We start from the raw sequence: 17289 nt of genomic DNA, 5'->3' as shown, positions 1-17289 counted from the left end.
GAAGGTTGAAAAGGCAGGGTGTTCGAGGTATACGTGTGGGAAGTTCTGTTAGTCAAAGCTCTAGTGAGTAAAAACCCGCTCATTTAATCCCAAAAGCAATAAGAATAACTTCCGTTACTGGACAACCTACTTCACTAGATTTCTTTGGCAGTCACACATCGCTTCAACTTTGAAATGAGGCTGATAAACAGCATGTGCTAAAGTGGATCACAAGCGCTGCATGTAGTGGCCTCTTCCTCTTCCTGCACCTCAACATCATACACAGTTCATTCCTCAGACATGGGACTGCACTGTAAAATGTATTTGTGTCGCCCAGGGATAAGGGGTACCCAGATCTGGGCCAAGGGGTCATTTTTGTGGGTGTACGGTGGCGTGACCCGGTCTGTGATCCCAGGCTCCACAGCAAAAAGGGGATTAGGTACAGGGGAATTGTCCGTGATGCCACCCAAGGGTTGCGGTGATGAGATGATGGCACCGCTGCTGCCTCTGGGGACCGTGCCCGGGACTGGTGATGTGGGGCAGCAAGGTAGAATCCCCTCCACGGGAAGGGGAGGTGTAATCCCGGGGCCCAAGTGGGAGTTGTGGATTGGGGAGTGACGGGTGCAGTCCACGGCTTGGACCGGGTGGTGCAGGAGTACACACAGTATAAAGCAATAACTGACACGAGTCCAAGAATTAACCAAAGTTGCTGGTAGCTGGTGCCCACGGCTGCTGTGAGGACGGGTCCCACACCCGTGTGTGTAATTCAGGTGTTGTTTTCCTGCCTGAGGTCTGTGTCTCTGTCTTCTCCGTGCACCGGTCCGGACAGGGTCCGACAGCTGGCACCGGGGGGGGGGGGCACTACCCTCTCCCAGTCCACTTCGGGTCCCCACAAGCGGCTGGCCTATTCCTGAGGCCCTCACTACCACTTCTCCTAGCCCCATACAGGGGCTGCTTCTGGACTTCTTTCCTCCTGCAGACTGACTGAAAACTAAAACTCTGCTCTCTCCAAGCTCCTCTCTCCCCCTCCCGTTTTCCTGAGGAGGGGGCGAGTGGGGCCTGATTGGCTGGTGTGTATTTGTGTGGGAAACTCCCCAAGGGAGAGTAAGCTCTGCACCATAAAGATGTATGCAGACCTCTGTGACACCCTGGTTTTGCCAGGGCGGCACATATTCTTGCTGTTTTGGTAGTTTTTCGACCCCCTTAAATGTGTATTCTCTGCTTTAGGTTTGGCATCCCATTGAATCCAATGGGGTTCGAAAGGTTCATCGAACAGATTGATGAAAGTAGCGCTTGTTCGGTAAGGCTCGATGAACCGAACTTTGAAAGGTTTGCTCATCACGAAATGCAACCAAAACCCCTCTGGCCTATGGCTGATACCCTTCCTACTTGCAGGAAGCCAATTACATTGATGAGTTTGCAGGTTTGGGGTCGGATGTGCTGGTTTTTTTCTGTTGAACAACAATTTTTAACTGACTCCCAACATTCATAGCAATGAGCTCTTTGTTTTGCATCATTCCCGAACAACCCATCACTAGTTCAGGTCCCAATCTGGAACTGCAAGATCTGGTAATGTATACTGAGCGTGTGTGTGTTTGTATATTTGCATGTAGCAGAATTGTGTATGTGTGTATTGTGACGCCCTGGACTAGCCAGGTAGTCACAGTTAGTGCCCCGCACAACACCTGTCCCCTAACAGCCAACCAACAAAACCCTAGTCACCCCCCTCAGGGCTTGATGTTCACACCAGGGGGCGGAGAAGGTGGTTGGTCACACCCACCGAGGAGTTCAGAGAGCCTGAGGTGGGAAAAACACAGTCAATCAGTCAGTGAGTAGTTGTTTGTAGAGTGGTTCAGTAGTTCAGTAGTAGAGTTGGAGGATAGTGGAGTCAGGCCTGTCCCCAGGTCTGCAGCAGTCTGACAGTTGTCTGGGTTGGAGCCCGGGCACCTTTGGCTAGGAGGCATACGGTAGCCTCAGCCTGCAGGAGCCGGGAAGATGGCTCGGTAGAACCGTGGTGGACCGGGACAGGGTAGTGGCCCGCCGGTACCGACCCGGAGAACCGACTGGAAACCAGAGCACAAAGGGGGGTACTCAGACCCTGAAGCTAGGTCCAGAAGCTACTGGGGACTAGATAATTAACTGATTGAGGCTAGGACTATAGGTCCTTTCCCACCCAAAGTCCCAACTGAAGACAACAGCCCAACGAGGGGGATAGAAAGCCACCGCACAGGCAGAGAGATCCCACGGGCCAGCGTCTGCGGGCAAAGTGCTCTCCAGATATCCACAAGGCCGGGGAGCGGGCTCCTGATGCTGAAGCACAGGCAGCCCACTGATACACAACAGTGCAGGAGAAGGACAGAGACCACCAACCGGGTGGGGGACCAGACGCAGCCGGCTGCGGACACCGACCACCATCATCTTGGTTTACCAGAGACTTGTGTGTGTTACTAATCGTGAGTACAACAGTGCCCTCTGGCCGGAGCACCTCCCTGCACCGCCCATCACACAGAACCCAACAGGTCCCGGGGCCACCATCCCTACCCATGGAGTGGTTAACATCTTGCTGCGCAACATCTCCCCCGGGTGCCCGGTAACCGCAGCAGTGGTGTCCACCTTCACCACAACCTGTGGGTGGCGTCATGAACTCAAACACGGCTCCAGCCGTACACCAGTCCCCTTTCAGATCGAAGTGGACCCCGGGGCCCCCGGGTCTGGAGACGCTCGAGCCACCACCCGGCAAGTCCGGACCCGAACGGCTCGGTTGCCGCAGGGCGGTACGTGTGTGTGTGTTTGTGTGTGTGTGTGTGTGTGTGTGTGTATCTGTATATAATGTAATTAGCATTTCCCCTCTGCTGAGATAACACATCCATTTAAGGGGTACTTCACACACAGCGAGATCGCTGCTGAGATCGCTGCTGAGTCACGGTTTTTGTGACGCAGCAGTGACCTCATTAGCGATCTCGCTGTGTGTGACACTGAGCAGCGATCTGGCCCCTGCTGTGAGATCGCTGCTCGTTACACACAGCTCTGGTTCGTTTTTTATTGTTGCTCTCCCGCTGTTAAGCACACATTGCTGTGTGTGACAGCGAGAGAGCAACAATCCTGAATGTGCAGGGAGCAGGAGCCGGCGTCTGACAGCCTGCGGTAAGCTGTAACCAGGGTAAACATCAGGTAACCAAGGTGGTTACCCGATATTTACCTTCGTTACCAGCCTCCGCAGCTCTCACGCTGCCAGTGCCGGCTCCTGCTCCCTGCACACGCTAAGCTAAGCGGTGTGCACTGGTAACTAAGGTAAACATCGGGTAACCATACCCGATGTTTACCTTAGTTACCAGTGTCCGCAGCTTCCAGACACTGGCTCCGTGCAAGAGCAGCGTCGCTTGCACATCGCTGCTGGCTGGGGGCTGGTCACTGGTCGCTGGTGAGATCTGCCTGTTTGACAGCTCACCAGCGACCATGTAGCAACGCAGCAGCGATCCTGACCAGGCCAGATCGCTGGTGGGATCGCTGCTGCGTCGCTAAAGTGTGACGGTACCCTTACAGGTGTGGCATATCAAGATGCTGATAAGACAGCATGATTATTGCACAGGTGTGCATTTGGCTGGCCACAATAAAAGGCCACTCTAAAATGTACAGTTTTATAACAATGCACAATGCCACACATATCGCAAGTTTTGAGGGAGCATGCAACTGGTATGCTGACTGTAGGAATGTCCACCAGAGCAGTTGCCCATGAATGTAATGTTTATTTCTCTACCATACTGTAAGAGGTTTCCAAAGGAATTTCAGAGAATAATGGCAGTATATCCAACCAGCCTCACAACCGCAGACCACGTTTAACCACATAAGCCCAGGACCTCCACATCCAGCATCCCCTTCAAGTTCGTCTGAGATAAGCCACTTGAATAGTTGCTGCAACAATCGGTTAGCCTAAACAAAGAATTTCTGTCAGAAACCATCTCACGGAAGCTCATCTGCATGCTTGTCATCTTCTTTGAGTCTCCACCTTACAGTAGTTTTATGTCGTAATCGACTTGAGTGGAAAAATACATTCAATAGCGTCTGGTATATTGGAGGAGAGCTCTGATTGAATGCTGACAGTACATTAAACTAAAATAAAGCGCTAACGGTGGTGGCACTCTATCAGGCCGCAATTGTCAAAGGATCGATTGTGCCTGCAGACCGCATTCACAGAAGAGAGGACACTAAGGGAACAGAAAGAGAGGCCAGAAGCATCTTACTATTTTTTTCTGTGTATGTGAAGAATGGCACAATAGGGGACATTACTACAAGATGAGGACTAGGATGAGGCATTACTACAAAGGGACAGAAATGGTCACATTACTATAAGAAGGGGAACAGGATGGGGATATTACTATGAGAAGGAGACAAGGATAGCACATTACCACAAGTGGACAAATATGGGGGGCATTACTGTAGGATGGGAACACTACTACAAGAAGCGGATCAGGACGGGCACATTACTGCAAGAAAGGGAGCAGGATGGGGGAAATTAATACAACATGGGGACAAGAATAGGTAAGGGGACAAGGATGCCACATTACTGCAAGAAGGAGACCAGAATAGGGCATTACTACAAGATGAGGACCAATATGGGGCACATTATTACAAGAAAAGAACCTAGATTAGTGGGCTATACCAAAGGGCAGGTAAGGTTCAGACAGTCTCTCTCCCGCATGGTTTCCCCAGAGTTACTCACTCAAGCTTCTGTAACACAATATTCTGGGCTCTAAGGAATCAGGTACCACAGTGGCGCATAGTAAACTTCAAACTAGTGGATTACTCTAGAGCATGTTGGGTGTTGTGAATACATTTGGACTAAGTTCCAGTTTAGGGCTCCCTCTTGTGGTCAGTGCTGGTAGTGAAGTTTGCTTGCTGAATAGAAACCAGACAGGTATGATTGGCAATCAGGTTCTTCTGACTATAACTAAATAGTGTTCTCTTGTTCCTGGCCAGTTCTCAATGTTGTCTCCTGTGTGTTATTGACATTCTGAAGCGAGCCCTTCCTTCTATGTCTACCAGAACGCCTTTCAGATAAGTTTGCTCCTTGTACCTCTGCTGGTGGTTTCCACCTTCTGATTGTTTTTCCTGTTTAGGTACTAAGGCTTATTCCTATTTTGCCTGTGTGGAGTTCTGGGTGGAGTTGGATCATTCCCTGCTGGGAATGTCTGTGTATCTTGCTCCATATTCTGCTATGTATTTTGTTTTGTCATGCTTAGTACTCATTTCAGTCCCTCCACTAGATTAGTTTGGATCCCAGTAACACCAGAGTACGCATATAGTGGGGGGGGGGAAAGTCCGTGTGGGCTCAGTATTATTCCATATCAGGTGTGTTGGTTATTTTTCTAGGGTATTGCACAGCTGCAGACAGTGCTCTCTTCTGTCCTTTCCTATTTAGATAGTTTGGGCCTCATCTTTGCTGAATCTGTTTTCTACCTATGTATTGTGTTTTACTACATCATCGTAATCTTTACATGTGGGGGGCTATCTATATCTTTGGGGCCTGCTCCAAGGCAGATTAGCCTTTCCTGTATTTCTCTCTGTAGAAATAATTAGTTCTCCGGCTGTGTCGAGGTGACCAGGTTATCGTAGGCACGTCCCACGGCTACTTCTAGTTGTGTGTTAGTGGTAGATCTGCAGTTCGCTGAGATTCCAACCACTCTAGTACATTCTGGGTTTCCTAGTTTTTTGTCCTTTTCTGATCCTCCTTGATCACTTAATCATAACAGTTGGGGCACACGGAGAGGCAGCTTCTTGCCCTATTCTCAAGCAAATAAAGTTCTTCTCCAAGCATCCTGTTTGCTTTTTTCCCTCATCAAGACTGACGGCGAAGCAGACAGGGTGCTTGGTATCAAGTCACTCTCGACAACAGCATCAGACATGTAGCATGCAGGAGGAGACAGTCTTCAATAAGATGGTGCAGGAAATAGCGCTATGCGCAGGAGCAATAGTTTTTGGGATATTTTATTCACTGTGTTCACTATATGGTACAACTGATGTATCTATGTGATGCCTCAGGTCAGTGCGAGTTTGTAGACCTCAAACATGTAGAGGTTTACTTGTATCTAAAAGGTTAAAAAAAATTCACAAGCTTGTCCAAAAAAAGTGGCGCACGTTTTGCGCCATTTTCCAAAACCCGTAGCGTTCTCATTTGTCGGGATCTGAGGCTCAGTGATGGCTTATTTTTTGCATCTCGACCTGACGTTTTTAATGGTACCATTTTTGCGCAGATGCTACGTTTTGATCGCCTGTTATTGCATTTTGCGCAAAATTTGCGGCGACCAAAAAGCGTAATTTTGGCGTTTGGAATTTTTTTGCCGATACGCCGTTTACTGATCAGATTAATTGATTTTGTATGTTGATATATCGGGCATTTCTGAACGCGGCGATACCAAATATGTGTATATTTTTTATTTTTTTTAACCCTTTCATTTTCAATGGGGTGATGTGAACTTAGGTTTTTTATTTTTTTTTACTTTTTTTTTCACTTTTTTTTATTTTACTAGTCCCCCTAGGGGGCTATAGCGATCAGCAATCCGATCACTCTGCACTATCTGCAGATCTCAGCTACAGAGCTGAGAACTGCAGATTTGGTGCTTTACTTTCAATGCTGGCTGTATTCCGGCATTGAGAGGAAGTGAGTCATGTTCGCTACAGGCGTCATCACATGACCCTGTGCTACCATGGCAACCACCGAAAGTCACGTGATCATGTCACGTGACTTCCGGTGGGTGCGGGGTAAGTGACTGTCATGGCGGCACGCATATACATATCGCTGCCAGATTTTGGCAGCGAGATGTAAGGGGTTAATGGCCACGGGTTGAAGCGATTCCACCCGCGGCTAGCAGGCACACATGTCAGCTGTTGAAAACAGCTGATATGTGCGCGGATCGCCGCCGCCGCCTGCCCACGGCAGGGGGCTGGGATTAACGTCATGTGCCAGTACGTCATGGGTCGTTAAGGGGTTAAAAAACTGCATCACCTGAAAGGTTTTTGAGCTCATAGATAAATGTTTTCAATTGGAAAATCAGATTAGAAAAAGCCGCACAAACTGACATGCTCATTCTTTGTGAGGATCCGTTTTTGAGGCCAAAAACAGATCCTCACAAAATGATGTGTCTCAAGCGGTGTAGACAAATTACTTGCCATATTCTTTTGGTCATTAAATCTTTACTAGCGTCCAAATGGAAGGAAATAGATGTCCCCTCAATACAAGAAATTATAGATAGGGTTTCCTTACACAACATCTATGAGTACAACATAGCCCTGAAGGAAGGTAACTTTTCTAGATATGCTGAGAGGTTGTATCTGTGGTCTCTTAAATTTAACCCAACCCTTAAGATATACGACCTTTGATGTTATTGTTTTGTTTTTTCTACATATTATATTAGTTGCTTGAATTTTCTTACTGTTTGCAAAATTTGCCTTATATTTGCGGTATGTTTCTTTGGCATAGTAAGACTATGTCCGCACTTTGCTTTTTACCTGCTTTTCTGCTGCTTTTTCAACTGCAGCATTTAATGCCAAAATGGATGTGTTCTGCTTTTCAAGCATAGTCTAAGGGAATTTGGGTTTCTTGTGCGCACTATGCAGTTCAAAATGCTGCCTTTTTGTGGCAGAAATTTTGGCAAAAACTGCTTTGCAGTTCAAAACACAAATGGCAAAAACCATTGACATGTTGCTTCTTTGAAAAGCAGAGTTTTTGCCCAAATTTCTGCCACAAAAAAGGCAGCGTTTTGAACAGCATAGTGTGCACAAGAAACCCAGTATGTATGTATGTATGTGTATATGTATGTATGTATGTATGTATGTATGTATGTATGTATGTATGTATATATATATATATACAGTGCCTACAAGTAGTATTCAACCCCCTGCTGATTTAGCAGGTTTACACATTCGGAATTAACTTGGCATTGTGACATTTGGACTGTAGATCAGCCTGGAAGTGTGAAATGCACTGCAGCAAAAAAGAATGTTATTTCTTTTTTTATTTTTTTTTTAAATTGTGAAAAGTTTATTCAGAGGGTCATTTATTATTCAACCCCTCAAACCACAAGAATTCTGTTTGGTTCCCCTAAAGTATTAAGAAGTATTTCAGGCACAAAGAACAATGAGCTTCACATGTTTGGATTAATTATCTCTTTTTCCAGCCTTTTCTGACTAATTAAGACCCTCCCCAAACTTGTGAACAGCACTCATACTTGGTCAACATGGGAAAGACAAAGGAGCATTCCAAGGCCATCAGAGACAAGATCGTGGAGGGTCACAAGGCTGGCAAGGGGCTACAAAACCCTTTCCAAGGAGTTGGGCCTACCTGTCTCCACTGTTGGGAGCATCATCCGGAAGTGGAAGGCTTATGGAACTACTGTTAGCCTTCCACGGCCTGGACAGGCTTTGAAAGTTTCCACCCGTGCCGAGGCCAGGCTTGTCCGAAGAGTCAAGGCTAACCCAAAGACAACAAGGAAGGAGCTCCAGGAAGATCTCATGGCAGTGGGAACATTGGTTTCAGTCAATACCATAAGTAACGTACTCCACCGCAATGGTCTCCGTTCCAGATGAGCCCGTAAGGTACCTTTACTTTCAAAGCGTCATGTCAAGGCTCGTCTACAGTTTGCTCATGATCACTTGGAGGACTCTGAGACAGACTGGTTCAAGGATATCTGGTCTGATGAGACCAAGATCGAGATCTTTGGTGCCAACCACACACGTGACGTTTGGAGACTGGATGGCACTGCATACGACCCCAAGAATACCATCCCTACAGTCAAGCATGGTGGTGGCAGCATCATGCTGTGGGGCTGTTTCTCAGCCAAGGGGCCTGGCCATCTGGTCCGCATCCATGGGAAGATGGATAGCACGGCCTACCTGGAGATTTTGGCCAAGAACCTCCGCTCCTCCATCAAGGATATTAAGATGGGCCGTCATTTCATCTTCCAACAAGACAACGACCCAAAGCACACAGCCAAGAAAACCAAGGCCTGGTTCGAGAGGGAAAAAATCAAGGTGTTGCAGTGGCCTAGTCAGTCTCCTGACCTTAACCAAATCGAAAACTTGTGGAAGGAGCTCAAGATTAAAGTCCACATGAGACACCCAAAGAACCTAGATAACTTGGAGAAGATCTGCATGGAGGAGTGGGCCAAGATAACTCCAGAGACCTGTGTCGGCCTGATCAGGTCTTATAAAAGACGATTATTAGCTGTAATTTCAAACAAGGGTTATTCCACAAAATATTAAACCTAGGGGTTGAATAATAATTGACCCACACTTTTATGTTGAAAATGTATTAAAATTTAACTGAGCAACATAACTTGTTGGTTTGTAAGATTTATGCATCTGTTAATAAATCCTGCTCTTGTTTGAAGTTTGCAGGCTCTAACCTATTTGCATCTTATCAAACCTGCTAAATCTGCAGGGGGTTGAATACTACTTGTAGGCACTGTATATATATATATATATATATATATATATATATATATATATATTACACACATATACACATATATATATACATACATACACACATACATACATACATACATACATACTGCAGGGTCTGCTCTGGAGCAGTGCTGTGAGCTGGGGAAGCTGCGGGAGGGAGCCCTTGATCTCCTGCTCCCACTCATATAATATGCACAGCCGCTGTCCATCACTATGGTGCTGAAACCGTACCGCGCTGATGGGCTGGGGCAGGGGCGCATATTATATCTGCCTGTGCCCTCCTTTGATCGCACATGATCCCCCTGTGTTAGATATGGCCTCCATACTACTGCCCATAGTAAAATAAAAAAAGCTTTACTTACCTCCAGTGCTGATCTCCCGGTGTCTCTGCTGCTGCTTTCTGATCAGGCACGCAGAGAGGATATCACTCTGCTCTGCTGATCACATGACCGGCAGCAAGAACCAGGAAGTGGAGGAGGACCTCAACCCCACGGAGGGAGACACAGGGATTATAGTGCTGAGAAGGTAAGAAAAGAGTGTTTTATTTTATTATGGGCAGCAGCATGGGGGCGATATCTAACAGGGGAGGTGTGCCATCTATAGAGGCCATGGGCAGCAGTATGGGGGCCATATCAAACTCAAGGAAGGTGTGCCATCTATAGTGGCCATGGGCAGCAGTATGGGGGCCACATCTAACACAGGGGAGGTGTACTCGTATACTGCATCATATACTGCTTGATGATTAACATCTTACTAAAGGAAAAGAAGCTCTGACTGAGGTAGCAGTTCGGATGAGTGCTCACAGGATTGCCAGGCGCAACAAGACTTGGGTCCTGACCGTGCTACTGCTGCCATATCTTTATCCTCATCAGATGAGGAGTTTAACTTTGAGAAGTATTGGATGACATGGAGCAGGCAAAGCATTGCCGCAAGGAAAAAGACTTCACTCCATCTTCTATAGCAGCAGATTGACCATATTTCAGTAAAATTTTTCACTTACTCCCAAAGAAATAGAAAAATTAAACCGTTTATCAAAACGGACTGTTTATGAGACAATTCCTTTGTTAGAGATGTTGCCCATATGGTTACGACTTTGCCTCCAACCCAAGTTAGTGTATAAAGGTTGTTCTCTAGCCTTAAAATTATTAGGTCAGATTTGAAGTCATCTATGAAGGAGGATCTGATGGAGGCAATTTTATTTCTTAGAACAAATTCATAGACTGCACAAATGTTATTTAGTATGTTTTTTGCACTTACTGTACATAGTTTATTACATAGTCGCTCTCTATATATAATATATATCTATCGAGAGACACTATGTAAGGCCCCTTCCACACGTCAGTGATTCTGGTACATTTGTGCTTTTTTTTAAACGTACCAGAATCACTGACATACACAGACCCATTATAATGAATGGGTCTGCTCACACGTCAGTGATTTTTCACTGCACGTGTCTCCGTGCGGCGTACCCACGTGTGCGTGTTTGCCGCACGGAGACATGTCCATTTTTTTCTGGCATCACTGATGTCCTACGGACCACGCATTGGTGTGGTCCGTGAAACACGTGCCAGAAAAAAAGTGCTTTTAAAATAGAAAACATTTTAACTCACCCGGCGTCCAGCGATGTCCTCTGCAGCCCGTTCTGCCAGCTGCTTCTGAGCCGGCTCATTATTGTCGCGCATATTCATTATGCGCGACACAGCCGACCCGGAAGCAGCTGCTGCGGGGGTCACCGCCAGCCGGATGCTGCACCGCGGGAGCGATCAGCACCATGGACAGCGGGAGCGCGCACAGGTGAGTAGTTTTCTAAGTGCAATCACGGGCCACGGAGAATGGAGCCCGGATTGCACTTAGACAACCCACGTGTGCCATGAATCACAGCACACGCAGGGACATGTGCGTGTTTTACACGTCTGTGAAAAACGTCACTGTTTTTCACTGACGTGTGAAACGGGCCTTATGACCAAAAGTCTGTACTGATGGGGTGCTACACCAGATGACCTGGCCTCCACAATCACCAGACCTGAGCCCAATTGAGATGGTTTAGGATGAGCTGGACCGCAGAGTGAAGGCAAAGGGCCAACATGTGCTAAGCATCTCTGGGAACTCCTTCAAGACTGTTGGAAGACCATTTCCGGAGACTATCTCTTGAAGCTCATCAAGAGAATGCCAAGAGTGTGCAAAGCAGTAATCAAAGCAAAAGGTGGCTACTTTGAAGAACCTAGAATATAAAGACATATTTTTAGTTGTTTCATACTTTTTTAAGTATTTCATTCCACATGTGTTAATTCATAGTTTGATGCCTTCAATGTGAATCTACAATTTTTAGAGTCATGAAAATAAAGAAAACTCTTTGAATGAGAAGGTGTGTCCAAACTTTTGGTCTGTACGGTATATGTAATCTATATTACATAATGTATTACATATTTACAATGTATTAGTTTTTTGTGTTCTAAAGTTGTATTCCAATAAATATATTTTATGTTCTATCTAAATATCTTGATTATTGTATCATAAAAATGATTAAATGTCTGATGTGCACATTGTACTACAATACAATTTCACTTAAATATAAGCAATATATGTGGGAGTCGAAGTTGTGGAGTCTAAGTTGGTGGAAGAGAAATTGAGGAGTCGGAGTCGCAGGTTTGGCTTACCGACTCCACAGCCCTGATGGATACATTACCATCCTGTAGCTTAGGACACTGTAAATCAGGGGTCTCAAACACGCGGCCCGCGGGCCGCATGCGGCCCTTCAGGTGGCTTCTTGCGGCCCACTGGCCCGTGGACCCGGTAAAGATGGCGACCAGTGCAAGAGGCCGCAGCCTCCAGCTATCTATTTCACTTTACAGTTTTGCCTTTGCCGGGCTCAGTAAAGTTCTCGCTGCAGAACACAATAACAGCCGCCTGCCAATCAGAGGCAAGCACCTGCTCCATATGACCTCAGATGCTTACCTGTGATTGGCCAGTGGATGTTGTGCAGTGAGAACTGCTCTGAGTGCTCTGCACGCGCCGGCAGAAAGTTCAGCAGTGACAGGCAGGAGCTGTGATCATTATCAGGTCCACATGCCTGCATGCTGCTGAGCCAACGGAGGATAGGTGAGCAGAATGTTTTTGTGTGTGTGTGTGTGTGTGAGCTGAGGCTGCACTGTGTGTGTGTGTTTCTGCTGCTGGCTGAGCCTGCACCGTGTGTGTGTGTGTGTTAGCTGAGGCTGCACCGTGTGTGTGTGTGTGTGTGTGTGTGTGTTAGCTGAGGCTGCACCGTGTGTGTGTGTGTGTTAGCTGAGGCTGCACCGTGTGTGTGTGTGTGTGTTAGCTGAGGCTGCACCGTGTGTGTGTGTGTGTGTTAGCTGAGGCTGCACCGTGTGTGTGTGTGTGTGTGTGTGTGTGAGCTGAGGCTGCACAGGGTGTGTGTGTGTGTGTGTCTGTTAGCTGAGGCTGCACAGGGTTTGTGTGTGTGTCTGTTAGCTGAGGCTGTGCAGGGTTTGTGTGTGTGTGTCTGTTAGCTGAGGCTGCACAGGGTGTGTGTGTGTGTGTGTGTTAGCTGAGGCTGCACCGTGTGTGTGTGTGTGTGTGTGTGTGTGTGTTAGCTGAGGCTGCACAGGGTGTGTGTGTGTGTGTCAGTTGAGGCTGCACAGGGTGTGTGTGTGTGTGTGTGTGTGTGTGATTACTACAAGAAGACATGCATGGGGCACATTAATACAAGAAAGGGACCTGCATGAAGCACATTACTATAGGAAGGGGACCTGCATATGGGGCACATTACCACAAGAAGGGGACCTGCATGGGGGCACATTATTATAAGAAGGGGACCTGCATGGGGCACATTGCTACAAGGGGGCAAGGATGCGCACATTTTTACAGAATGAGGAACAGGATGGGGCACATTACTACAAGATGGTGGCCAAAATTACTATGCAGTGCTTATTGTAAATAAAACTCTATTACTTACAAAAAAAAATGTGTGTGTTATATATATATATATATATATATATATATATATATATATATATATATATATATATATATATATTAGTACCACTACCAATGTCACTTTGTCCTGAAAAGAATGCGGCCCCTCAAATTATTTTTTTTCTGTGTGCGGCCCATACACCCAGCTGAGTTTGAGACCCCTGCTGTAAATGGTCTTGTAAATGTCTATAGAGTGTTCTATACAGATGTCATACGGATGGTAGGTAAGAAAAAGTAAAATAAAAAAAAATAAAAATCACACACACATAGTACTCTCATGACATACAGAATACCACTCTTCCCACTTATTTGTATCAGAATTAGACCGATTTTTTTTTATACGCCAGTGTGAGAACCCTTAGGCTGAGACCGCACTTTGCGTTTCCACCAGCGTTTCAGGTGCTTTTTTGGTCCGTTTTGAGAAGCACCTTTTTCATGCCAAAAGGCATGCGTTTTGATTTTCCAGCAAAGTCAATGGAAAATGGTGATTTTCAGACTGCACTTTGCGTTTCTAAACGCTGCGTTTAATTTGCATATTTTGTAGCAAAAACTGTGTGTTCAAAGAAGCAGCATGTCAATTGTTTTTGCCATTTTAGGTGCGTTTTGCTAACATTGAAGTCAATGAGAAATGGCAAAAACCAAGATTCATTCAAATTCCAGCGTTTTACCTGCTTTTTTAGTGCAGAAAACATGCGTTTTTGACTACCAAAACGCATGCTTTTTGGACTTCAAAATAATGATTTCATATGTCCCTTATACACACACATAATCCGACAATTAAATTTGAGAAAAATATGCATTTATTGCTATATTAGCGATAAAATGTATATTACCGCTATAATTTTATGAAATATATCTATTTTCATTATTTTTTTCATTAATATAGATTTTATCCTTTTTTTTCTTTCTCTTTTTTCATTCTGTATGACTGATTAAACTTTATTTAGCAGTGTCTTGTTGTTCAAAACGCATCTGTCAAAACGCAGGTGAAAAAGCATGCAAAAAGCGCTGAAAACGCATAAAAAAGCGGTAAATACGCATGCGTTTTCAGCGCTAAAGTTCTGAAAAAGGCAACTTTGGTCAAATCAATTAAGCCCAAAATGTGCATTTAGAACTACAAGTAGGAGAACGCAAAGTGCGGTCTCAGCCTTAATCTGACAGAATGACACCAGGAATTATTCCACAGGCTCCTATAAAGGCAGAAACATTTGTTCTGGCCCCTTCTGGGTCATTGCAGATGTGGTGGAGTTTTTTAGAAGATCGTAATATACAATATCCTACTGACAGTATACAGTAATATAGGTAAGGAAACACAAATGATTACCTGAACTTCCAACTGTGGCTGCCACCCTTTCAGCCGCAGAGCTCACACTTTTACTGTCGGTAACATCCAGTATTATTGTTTGCAGTCTCCTGGAGGTCTCTTTCTTTAGACTCTCGGCCCCCTGATCGGTCAGACAAGCAGCCAGAACCTTCATTCCACGTTTGTCTAACTGCTTTGCTAGTAAGTTTCCAAATCCAGAGTCACATCCAGTGATAAAGACGTATTTGTCTGTGAGATTTTCCAGGATCAGACTTTGTCTGTACCATCTGTACAAGATCAGGCCAAGCACCACCAATAGAAGGAGCCACATGATGGGAGATGGAATTTATCCTGTAATATAATTGAGTAATAGAAGTTAAAAAAGAATCTGTCAGTAGGAGTAACCCTACTAAGCCATCTATATGTCATGTAAGTCATAGGAAGCTGAACGCCGTAAGTATTGTTCTATGGATGACCTCTATCTAAAGCCCACTTTACACGTTGCAATTAGTTGTACAATCGCATTTGCGATGTGACACGCCCAGGTTGCATACGGGATCTTATGAGATTGCACGTTGGTCGTTCATTTGCTGTCACACGTGCGTTAGTAGTCTATGTTAAATTGATCAATTTTGTGTGCGATCCTTTAGATCATGTGTTCTGTGACGTATGCATTGGGCACCTTTTTTTTTTTTTTTTTTTTTATTTATTGACTTGCCAAGCGTGTGTAATGTGTAGGGATGCGTTTTTACTATGTCATCTGCCATTCAGCTCTGCTACATGGCCGCTAACAGCAGACACAGACAGCCATGTAGCAGAGCTGAATGGCAGATGACAGCAGACACAGACAGAGCCGCACTGTCAGAATGAACTCGGGTGAACTTCACCCGACTTCACGGTCATGCTGCGGCTCTGTCTGTGTTGCGCCCTGATTAGCGGTCACCAGTGAAGGACTCACCGGTGACCGCTAATCTCCTAAATTACTGAAGTTAGCAGCCCTCTCTCATACTCACCAATCCCCGATCCCCGGCGCGGCGCTGCACGGCGTTCACATTGCTGCGGCGGCTTTTACTGTTTTGAAAAAGCCGGCCGCCCATTAAACAATTTCGTATTCCCTGCTTTCCCCGCCCACCGGTGCCTATGATTGGTTACAGTGAGACACGCCCCCACGCTGAGTGACAGGTGTCACACTGCACCCAATCACAGCAGCCGGTGGGCGTGTCTATACTGTGTAGTGAAATAAATAATTAAATAATTAAAAAAAACGGCGTGCGGTCCCCCCCAATTTTAAAACCAGCCAGATAAAGCCATACGGCTGAAGGCTGGTATTCTCAGGATGGGGAGCTCCACGTTATGGGGAGCCCCCCAGCCTAACAATCGCGGCCACCGCTGGATCCAGTGACAGCGGGTAACCTCAGTGACAGCTCAGCTGATCGCGCTACTCACCTCAGTTGCTGCGTGGAGGTGAGAGGAGCGGCGGTGAGTAGCGCGATCAGCTGAGCTGTCACTGAGGTTACCTGCTGTCACTGGATCCAGCGGTGGCCGCAGGTAACCTCAGTGACAGCAGCTGATCGCGCGGCTGTCTTCATTACCTGCGTGGAGGTGACCGGAGCGGCGGTGTCTTCTGCAGCTCCGGTCACCTCCATGCAGCAGCGCTGGAAGCGACGCTGGAGCATCCTGGATTACGCCGGACATGGAGGGCTTTTTGGGGCTGATTAAAGTGGTGAACCAGGGTATATGTTTGTGTTTTTTATTTCTAATAAAGGACTTTTTCGGGCGTGTGTGTTTATTTACTGTAATTTACAGATTAATCATGGAGGGTGTCTCATAGACGCCTGACATGATTAATCTAGGACTTATTGGCAGCTATGGGCTGCCAATAACTCCTTATTACCCCGATTTGCCAACGCACCAGGGCAAATCGGGAAGAGCCGGGTACAGTCCCAGAACTGTCGCATATAATGTATGCGGCAATTCTGGGCGGCTGTTGGCTGATATTGTTAGGCTGGGGGGCTCCCCATAACGTGGAGCTCCCCATCCTGAGAATACCAGCCTTCAGCCGTATGGCTTTATCTGGCTGGTTTTAAAATTGGGGGGAACCGCACGCCGTTTTTTTTAATTATTTAATTATTTATTTCACTACACAGTATAGACACGCCCACCGGCTGCTGTGATTGGGTGCAGTGTGACACCTGTCACTCAGCGTGGGGGCGTGTCTCACTGTAACCAATCATAGGCACCGGTGGGCGGGGAAAGCAGGGAATACGAGATTGTTTAATGGGCGGCCGGCTTTTTCAAAACAGTAAAAGCCGCCGGAGCAGTGTGAACGCCGTGCAGCGCCGGGGATCGGGGATCGGTGAGTATATGAGAGAGGGGGATAGACTGACATGGACAGAGAGTGAGGGACAGAGATAGTGACCGACTGACAGAGATTAGTGAATGACAGACATTGTGAGGCGCTTCAGAACGCAGCTTTTCAGCTGCGCTCTGAAGCGGACCTTTTTTAAGCTGCGGTGCAGAGCGCACACCTGCGCACGTAGCATCAGACACCGAAATCGTATGAGGGATGTCAC

General features: G+C 46.4%; 1 protein-coding gene across 1 annotated transcript in view; it reads right to left on the bottom strand.

Annotated features, from left to right (window-relative positions):
- Nucleotides 1-17289, bottom strand: part of LOC142290494 (retinol dehydrogenase 7-like) — a 76405-nt gene that overhangs the window by 20033 nt on the left and 39083 nt on the right. Inside the window, exon 3 of the mRNA XM_075334460.1 lies at nt 14738-15067. Coding sequence (XP_075190575.1) covers nt 14738-15047 — 310 coding nt within the window. The 5' untranslated portion in view covers nt 15048-15067. The remainder of the gene's footprint in view (nt 1-14737; nt 15068-17289) is intronic.

Source organism: Anomaloglossus baeobatrachus, chromosome 2, assembly GCF_048569485.1.
Source record: "Anomaloglossus baeobatrachus isolate aAnoBae1 chromosome 2, aAnoBae1.hap1, whole genome shotgun sequence".
Taxonomy (NCBI): domain Eukaryota; kingdom Metazoa; phylum Chordata; class Amphibia; order Anura; family Aromobatidae; genus Anomaloglossus; species Anomaloglossus baeobatrachus.
This window is presented reverse-complemented; position numbering and strand designations above follow the sequence as displayed.